The 10,000-nt window shown below is 43.5% G+C and overlaps 1 protein-coding gene across 1 annotated transcript in view; it reads right to left on the reverse strand.

Moving 5' to 3' along the window:
* Positions 1 to 10,000, reverse strand: part of nrxn3b (neurexin 3b) — a gene marked incomplete at both ends in the record, with an annotated part of 235,846 nt that overhangs the window by 131,568 nt on the left and 94,278 nt on the right. Inside the window, 4 exons of the mRNA XM_080831883.1 lie at positions 2,226 to 2,416; positions 3,897 to 4,278; positions 5,892 to 6,011; positions 8,020 to 8,046. Coding sequence (XP_080688009.1) covers positions 2,226 to 2,416; positions 3,897 to 4,278; positions 5,892 to 6,011; positions 8,020 to 8,046 — 720 coding nt within the window. The remainder of the gene's footprint in view (positions 1 to 2,225; positions 2,417 to 3,896; positions 4,279 to 5,891; positions 6,012 to 8,019; positions 8,047 to 10,000) is intronic.

Here is a 10,000-nt window from a genome sequence, read left to right on the forward strand (position 1 = left end):
ATGATTAAGCACATCTGTGCAAATGGTTAGGTACAATTGCCTTCAGTTAGCCCAATTACCAATTGAATACATCTTGCTGGTCTAAACTGACTGTTGCTTCTCAGTCAAGTGGTTGTTCGCTGCAAAACATGTTGGCATAGTTTCCTTCTGTACATCATCACCTGCAGAATAGTTCACTCCACTGTCACAATCGTTCAGGCACATAATACCATGAAAAACATCATGGTATATACTGTAATATGGATCTCTTGGATCATCGGCTTCATTTTTTCAGGTGCAACTAGAACTTTACTAATCAAGGGGGAGTTTCTCACATCCGATCACCAATCACTCAGTAATTTTAGTTAGCTGACAGGTGCTATCCAGGAGTATAAATGCTTCCATCAAACATCTAGGGCTTGACAAAGTTCAGTACAGTTGACAAGAATGAACATGGAAGCACCAAACGAGCAAGGGCAACTGTCCCAGGACAGCGCGGGGGCAACGTCACAATGTGTGCTGCGATATCCGAAAACGGGCTAGTCACCCACATTCCAAGTATCGGCCCATACAACACCCAGAAGCTCCTGGTGTTCTTAGACCGCCTTTACGTTGATCTTATCCCTCTACATGAGGGGTGTTTGGTAGGGCCTCACTTGCCGACATATGTGATTGTGTGGGACAATGTCAACTATCATGTGGCCCGCTCATCAGGGCGTGGTTCGCTGCCCATCAAAGGATGGTGATGGTGCTCCTAGCCCCTTACTCCCCATTTCTAAATCCTATTGAGGAGTTTTTTTCAGCTTGGAGGTGGAGGGTCTACGAGCATCGGGCTCTAAATCAGAGGTCCCTCCTCCAAGCAATGGATGCTGCTTGTGAGGATGTAACGGCTGATCATTGCAGGGGATGGTTGCAGCATGCACGCCGATTCTCCCCACGTTGCATTGCAAGGGAGAACATAAGATGCGATGTAGATGAGAATCTGTGGCCAGACAGACGTGAGTGTGAGGCTGAGCAGGAGAGTGAGGACGAAGACTGAAGACTTCCTTTCCTTCTGTATGTTTACTACTGTAGGCTATACTCATTTTAGTTTTGATGTTCTTTTTGTTTGACAGTGTTTTTTTGCTGTACACATTTTCTGTTTCTGTTTTGCAATTACATACTGTAACAATTTCCATGGCATGAGTCCAATACAGTTCGTCATGTGAAACCTTGTTGGCTCCTCTTGAATTTGTTTCTGTTTGATACACATAGTATTCTGGAAAGAAAACATCTACTACACTAACCATTCAGTGTCAAAGGACTAAGCCAAGATTGAAATTTGCACATGAGGGATATTTCTATGGTCCACTGACATACTGACAAAACATCTAAACGTTTTGACCTGCAGTGCTTAAACAATGCCAAAGGGACTTTTCATTTTGGGGGCACTGACTATCAGTATGAGAAAAGGATTTAGTTTTAATTGATGAGTTGTCTGTTTTGGGAGAGATATGACCTTTTGCAGGTGTGCCATAGTGTTTTGATAAACCATCTAGGTTATTTTGGCAAATATATTTAAAGCTTGGAGAATGTCCTTTTCTTTTCGGGAAGGAACTTTTCATTTTGGGGGCACTGACTATTTTTATGAGAAAATGATTTGGTTTTGAAGCTTGACTTAACTGTTTTGGGTGAGATATGACCTTTTGAAGGTGATCTATGTAGTTGTGCTGAACCATATAGGCTATTTTGCCAAATGCACTAAGAGCTTTGAGAATGTAATTTCGGTTTCGTGAAATTGCCCAAAGCAATGGATAAAAACTGTAACCTAAGTGGGAGCCTAAGAGCAGCTTGGGCTACCACAGAGTGTATGGAGGATTTGTATGAATCCTCCTAATTGAAGTGTAATGGATTATAATAAATAAACTTCACCTTTGACTCATTCATTCTGTACAACGTTTTGTTATTCGAATATCCCACAGTCCCAGACTACTCAAGAGCAAAGAGCTTGTGAGCTGGTGTCAAAGGATGTCATGGGGGGTGGGGGGGATGAGGGCACTGTGGCTCAAACAGTAGCCCCGACCACATACAGGCTTGATGCCCATGGAGGACACAGGTTTGATTCCGGCCTGATGTCATTTCTCTTGTCCATTCGCCACCTCTTCTCCCTCTCATTTCCTGTCCCACTATTCACTTCAACTATCAAATAAAGGCCAAAAGCCAAATGCCAAAAAAAAAAAAAAAGGGTGTCATGCTTCAGCGCTGACCTTTGAGGTCCAGGTTCTTGGCTCCGTTGACCACCTGGCTGACAGACTTGGTGTCCACTTTGAGGGTGTGCGTGTTGGTGGAGTCCCGTGTGATGACCACGCTGTGCCACAGGTTGTCGTTGAGGGGGCTGTCGCTGTTCCCCTTCAGTAGACTGGGGCCGTTGCCCAGGTCAAAGACGTAGTGGATGAACCTGGAGAGGAGAGGAAGCACAAGGAGGGCTACTCAACTGCTCCACTACACCTTCAAGTGCCCCTCACCTAAAGGGTGCTTATCCTCACACAACACAACACACAAGGGCACTCCTCTGTCTGTCATCTCATTCAGAGAGAGAGAGAGAGAGAGAGAGAAAGACAAAGCGAGAGAGAAAGAGAGAGAGAGAGAGAGAGATAGAGATAGATAGAGAAAGAGAGAGTGACAGAGAAAGAGAAAGAGAGAGAGAGAAAAAGAGAGAGAGAGAGAGAGAGAGGCAGCTGTATCTTCAAGTGGGTAAAGTGACAGTGAGAGGACACAACTGTTCACACTGAACCAACAGTCACCGTAAACAGCTACTGACTTCAGTCACAGCACTTCTCTGTTGTTCAAACATGGGTATCCGTAAGTGCACTCGTGCTTGACGGTGGCGTGACCGTTTACGATGGGAAAGCTACCTCTGCCAGACAGACATCAAAGACCTTTTTTTCTGTTGGGTGAGTGTGAAGCTTTTTCATCAATTTATGGTCCCTTAACTGACGTCTTCAACTGTCACATCACTAAAAATGGAGCTGCAAAGCATGACGAAACGATCTACCTAATCTTTGGAGGGTCGGGAAAAGGCCAAATGTTATCATTTTCTCCCTTTGCTTTCTTTATAGATAACATTTTTCTTTTGATCTCAAGATGGAAAATCTGGCCTCTGAAGCTTTCTCTAGGCTCTGTAGGCAAATTGATTTGTCCTGGTTTGGTGGCCCTAGTTTTGAGCATGTGACCTTGCAGTGAAAGAAGTCTATTTCCCCTCAGGATAAGAACAAAAAAAAAGCCCTCCAAGTGAAATCGATGGAGATTGTTACGCCTTCAAAATCGTACTCTTAAAAAGAAACTGCCTTCTTGTGCGAGAAATCCTTCAAAAATGATTCCCATTTTAATTCATTACAGAATAACGGCTATTAAAGGCACCCAGTGCAACTTTCGAGGCTTGAGACTCGAAAAATAAAAACATTCAATTTCTAGTCTTTTTTACACGTAGTAAGTTTCAATAACTCCATACCATCACATATCGACATTCAAGGAGCAAAGATGAGACGTCGTTGTGTGGTGAGAACTGATAGAAAATTGTAAACAACAACAATCGCCGGTGGGGAGAGGCCCTTTTTTCCATTGACTGGAATCCTGCTTTATTTATTGGTGGCACTAATAAATAAAGAAGATGGCGGCGATTGTTGTCGTTTACGATTTTCTATCAGTTCTCACCACACAACGACGTCTCATCTTTGCTCCTTGAATGTCGATATGTAATGGTATGGAGTTATTGAAACTTACTACGTGTAAAAAAGACTAGAAATTGAATGTTTATTTTTAAGCCTCGAAAGTTGCACTGGGTGCCTTTAAGAGAAGTAACAAGACCTCCCGTTTTACTCTAGTACGCAAACAACCACTCAAATGACATCACCCCTCCTGCCCCCTCCCTCTCTCACCCCTTCACCAGCTCCACCGCGATGAAGTCGTTGCCGTCGCCGCTGTTGAAGAAGATGAAGCCGTCGGACGTGGTGGTCTTGAACTGGAAGAAGAGGTGCATTGTGGTGTAGGCCTGCAGTGTGGCCAGGCCAAGGTAGCTGCCCTTGGTCTTGAAGGTGACGGGGTCGGCGATGATGGAACGCATTCCGAAGCGGGCGTTGAGCTCGCACGACTCGATGTCGCCGTTCTTGCACATGTCGATGTAGAGCATGCCGTTGAACTTGAGACCCTGCAGGTGCCCGATGAAGCTTGACGGGGGCTGGGTCATGAAGCGGCGCTCCGTCACGATGCCCGTCTCCACGCTGTGGAACTCCAACCGGGTGTGGTCACCCGCCATCTGGCCTGGAGAGGTGCGAGAGAGAGAAAAAGAGAAACGTACAGACAGACAGACAGACAGACAGACAGACAGACGTACAGACAGACAGACAGACATATAGACATATAGACAGATAGACAGATAGATAGATAGATAGATAGATAGATAGATAGATAATTAGATAGATAATTAGATAGATAGATAGATAGATAGATAGATAGATAGATAGATAGATAGATAGATAGATAGATAGATAGATAGATAGATAGATAGATAGATAGATAGATAGATAGATAGATAGACAGACAGACAGACAGAGACAGACACAGACAGACAGACAGACAGACAGACAGACAGACAGACAGACAGACAGACAGACAGACAGACAGACAGACAGACAGACAGACAGACAGACAGACAGACAGACAGACAGACAGACAGACAGACAGACAGACAGACAGACAGATAGATAGATAGATAGATAGATAGATAGACAGACAGACAGACAGACAGACAGACAGACAGACAGACAGACAGACAGACAGACAGACAGACAGACAGACAGACAGACAGACAGACAGACAGACAGACAGACAGACAGACAGACAGACAGACAGATAGATAGATAGATAGATAGATAGATAGATAGATAGATAGATAGATAGATAGATAGATAGACAGACAGACAGACAGATAGATAGATAGATAGATAGATAGATAAGGACAGAAGGCGAAGGACATAGAGAAGGTAATGGGAAAAGAGAGAACGTAGGCAGGAAAAAAGGAAGGGAGAACAGAAGGAAAGATTGAAAAAAGAAAGAAAAAAGACGTTAGACCAGCTGTCTCCTTCTCCTTTCCAGACAGGAAACATCCTCCTATTGGAGGAGCAGCATGGCGACACAAACACGTGCACCCCCCCCCCCCCCCCCCCCCCTCCCTCCCTCCTCAAGCTTGATTGATTCCCTTTTAATTTGAAACGATTTCCAGCCTCATTAAACAACACAGGAGCAGAAGATAATCACATGCTGACGGCTCTTCCCCACAGCACAGTCACTTTTACTGCCGTTCAATTCATTAGTGTTGCCTCACTGTGTTCCTACACCCCGACAACTGCCTGTCAGATACACTACACAGGTGCACTCGCCTCCATACACACGCCTGCATGAGTCGAGACAAGAAATTGGTGTTTGTGTGATTAAGAGGAAGTGTAGCGGGGCTAAACATGACTTGAGCAATTGAGGGACTTGTTTCCAATTGGTGGCAGGCTTTTCTTCTAAAGTTGGTCAGAACTTTACAAAAGAACCTGTCTCCTTCATTGCTTTCTAATTGACTCCGCACAAATACTTTGAGTTTGTGAGGCAATGGATGCATTTCAGAATGTATCAACTTCGCTATAAAAACACACACTGTTCTAACCCCACATTCCATTGCATTGTCCAAAAATATGCAATACACATCTTGGGTCATTTTAAAATACATCCTGTGGTGCAAGACTAGATACACAGTCAGCACTCGACTAGACTAGATACAGCAAGACTAGATACACAGTCAGCACTCGACTAGACTAGATACATCAAGACTAGATACAGAGTCAGCACTTGTTTCTGTGTTTTTTGTTTCAAATGTGTTTGCTCCATACCTTCAGCCACATCATCGTCCACCACGAGTTTCAAGTTTTTACCGCGCCGGATCACTCGTACTGAATGCCACTCGTTGTCATTCAGCTTTTGGCCGGCGTACAGAGTCTCGGGGCCCTTGCCTGAGAATGATGACTTGTTAGTTTGGACTCTTTAAGTGTCACTCTGCAAACCCAATATTTGCTTTGCTCTCATGTCTGCCTAGTGACATGTACCCACACAAATGTGCCCTGGACAGAGAGTAGGTGACCTTGTGACCTTGTAGGTGACCTTGTGACCTTGGTCAAACGGTCACATAAATGCATTTAACCCCACCAAAAGCACATTGTAGTAATAGTTATAGTAGTTGTAATTTAATAGTCGTTGGACAAAATTATATTCTTTTACAAAGAAGGAAAAAGATGGTGCTAGTGAAAACCATACTATATCACGTCTTCTCTTCAAAGCAAAGATTGGGTTTGCCCATTACCTGGTAAGCAGCAACAATATTCACAGTCATTGTCATTGATATTCATATTTCACAAAGACGCAAATGGATACTCCTGTTTACCTTACATGTACAGTTAAGTTTTTTTTTAAAACAGTGTATCTGGCAACTGCTTTTACTCATAAGAGGTCCCCAAGCATTCACAGCTTGGATTGAAAAGGTAGATTTATTCCACTTCAGTGGAATTCTCCTCACACAATCCATAATGCCCCATCTACATTTCAAAGACAAAATAGTCAAATCTCCCAGGCTTTTTTATCGAGTGTACATTTTATATAATGTGTGGAGTCCTGTAGAAAACGTTTGCCTTTAGAAATCAATTCCTCTCCTTGCCAATAAAGTCTATTAAAAAAAAGATTCATCCAAAATGAATCCAAAGATTCTTTGCTAAGGCTCCCTGACTTTGTGTCTTTTACTTTTGCCAAACTCGTGGTTCTCCTCTGTAGTCTCTGGTTCTGGTCGATTTGGCTCCAAGCCCGATCACAAACACTCCTCCATTCAAAGGAGATCAATGCCACTGATTACAGCCCAAACTTAGTGGTAGGGTCGTATTAATAATTGATTCCAATTACACCAGCTCTCTGGCCTCAATGGATGTGGGCATGCACGCACGCACGCACGCACGCACACACGCACACACGCACACTCCACTTTATTTCACCAGGAGCACTCCTCTGAAGCTCTCTTCATAGTAAGTTTGCTCTAGGTGTTCACACTACCCTCACCTCAGCCAGGTAATTTAGTCAAACACACACACACACACACACACACACACACACACACGCACACGCACACGCACACACACACGCACACGCACACGCACACGCACACGCACACGCACACGCACACGCACACGCACATGCACACACACACGCACACGCACACACACCACTGCATCTTCATTTCAAATCTTAATTACCCAACGTTGGTCCACTGCTCTCAGAAATCATTTGCACGTCGATCAGACATCACGTCCTCCGTGACCTTGACCATTGCTCAACCTCATCCTTCTGGTCTTTATATCTTCCTGCTCTCATAGTCTAGCACTGGGCCTGCTGCTGCTCTGGCTGCTTCAGACCTGACCGTTTGGAATAGCAATGACAAAGTCAGGCAGCCAGGTGGGATTGCATTAAATGTATGCAGTCAGATGTTTCATTGATCTGTCAGTCACAAACTCAGGAGTGAATCTGAGTGCACACAAGGCAAAAAAAAAAAAAGACCAAGAGCAGGGACCTTGAGTAGCAAAGTTGGAGACCTCATTATAAGCCTAAGTCACGCTTTGGAAATGTTTTGGAGGCCAGTAGATAGAACCTCTGTATGAGTAAGAGCAGCTCCTAATAACACACTCACTCACTCACTCGAGTCTTTCCACTAAAGCTACGGGGGAGAGGACAGGAGACGCTAATTAAAAATGATCAGCCTTTCCAATCCCAAAGATATTGAATTAGGTCAGCTTGATGTGTCATGTCTTGCAATTGGCTCATAATAAAACGTTCTAATACTGCTGAAACACAGACGTTTACACTTGTATTGTTATCATACAATAACGTCATGCTTCTATCGTTCAGGTTGAATGCCCCCACACTGTACTGTACACATAATATATTCTTTAAAAGAGCAAAAAAAGTGGAGTGGTGACTTACTGGAGTTACAGTTTATCCTGACACAATCTAGATGGGGAAGAATAAGTGACAGATGAAATCATCCTTCAAGGTTACAGCTGCAGACATCCAAAATCACAGAAACTCCACCTTCCGGGGACGGGCACATTCAGGCAGTGGGCGGCCATTTTGTGTCAGGCTGTGATGGGTAACATCACAGCGCTCTACTTTGGAGTCATTAACTGACTAAAGCTGTTCTGAAATGCACCGTCTTATCTGAAATGGGGAGGGACCTCAGCGCAAAGACTGCTGAGATAGGAGGTGTTTAGATAAAAGGCTGTTTCCACATAATAACTGTGTTATCATCGTAATGAAGTTCTCTAGTAATGACAGTCCTTCTGGGCTTTTCTGCTAAAGATATCTAAAGTATAAAGGTTTCTTTACATATCTAAAATGGCCGCCAACTGTCACTGGCTAAACGGATTTGATGACCCAGACTTTTTGCTATTTCTAATACATTTCTATTTCTTTCAGACACGTACATAAAGCCTGCGATCTACATACACCAAAACATGATTGTCATGATCTGGTGTTCAAATGAGTTTAGAGCTATAAACGTTCTGGGTCGAACATCCATCCATGTAGCCAGGATCCGTCATGTGCCGTCAACCGCAACAGAACAGTGGAAGCAAACAGCCTCGGTCCAACAAGCACCAGCACCGTACAGTGGCCTACGGGCTGACCCCATAGAGCCCGTCTGGGTGGCGATGCAGAGCAAGCACTACATGTGACTTAGCTCAGGGTTAGATGAGCCCAATACAATGAAGAGTGGCAGTGCGTGTGTGTGTGTGTGTGTGTGTGTGTGTGTGTGTTGTGAAAACGTCGGTGATGGGCGAATGAGAGAAGATGGGCGGACGTCCACAACATCATCCGTATGACAGGAGAGAGTGATGTGTGTGTCTCGAACTTAATAAGATATGGTTGTTAGCGTTAGAAAATGAAAAGTATAATATGCGTCTTCTGTATTGACATTAATGCCATAGCTGACTTGTGAGATGATGAAATCATAGTGAGCTGATGCCTATATAAGCAGTAGGTGGGTGAAATACAGCACCAGCTCAGCATTCGTTTCTGTTGTTGTGCGACCGTGCTTCACAAGAATATGTAGGTGTGGATGGCTTCTTCAGCTTGTGTCGTTTTATTAGTGTGAGTAAGCAGGTGTTTGCGTGTGGCGACTATAATTCTATTTGTATGTGTTTGTACACACATATATTTCTATATTGCTGTGTGTACATGTCTGTGCATTAGCAAGTGTTTTTTATATGCATGTATATTTAACATAACTACTGCATTATGCATTAATTTAAATATACTATGTGTGTGCCTTATCTAGTAAGCATATGCCTTTACATTTCCGTCTATGCAGTATACATGTACAGGATGTGTGTGTGTGTGTTTAATATGAGTATGTTTAGCCACCATCTGCAGGTGCACTGGTTGCTCTGGTCGCAGGGCTGTTTGCCCAGCGGGCCGCAGGCTACAGGCCATTGAAGGGGTGAGTAGCATCTTTTGGCAAGGCATGGGGCACGCCGCCAACAGCAGGGGATGCTAATGAGTTAGATTGGAAACCTGATGGCAACCACACCAAACCAAACCAAACCAAACCAAACCAAACCAAACCAAAAAAAACAACACAAAACAAAAACAAAACCTTATTAAAGATTTAGAGGTCTGGGCACATTGATGAAGCTAGATCCATTCTATACATGCAGCAATGGCTAAAGTATACATAAATATACGTATATGTTCTTAAAGAACAAGCTTTGGACTAGCTTAACTACTCACTCGACATGAGTGATACTATGCGATATGTGGTTAAATTTGCTATAAAAGTATAACTATTATAATTATAACTAAATTTGAAGATAATAAATCACTGATTTTTTTATTACTGAGTTCTCTTGGGCTAACTTTAATTTAACTGTTTAACTGAATTACGTTTATGGTGTACAAAGTGCCATTA

This window comes from Sprattus sprattus, assembly GCF_963457725.1.
Source record: "Sprattus sprattus genome assembly, chromosome: 2".
In the NCBI taxonomy this organism is placed as follows: Eukaryota; Metazoa; Chordata; class Actinopteri; order Clupeiformes; family Clupeidae; genus Sprattus; species Sprattus sprattus.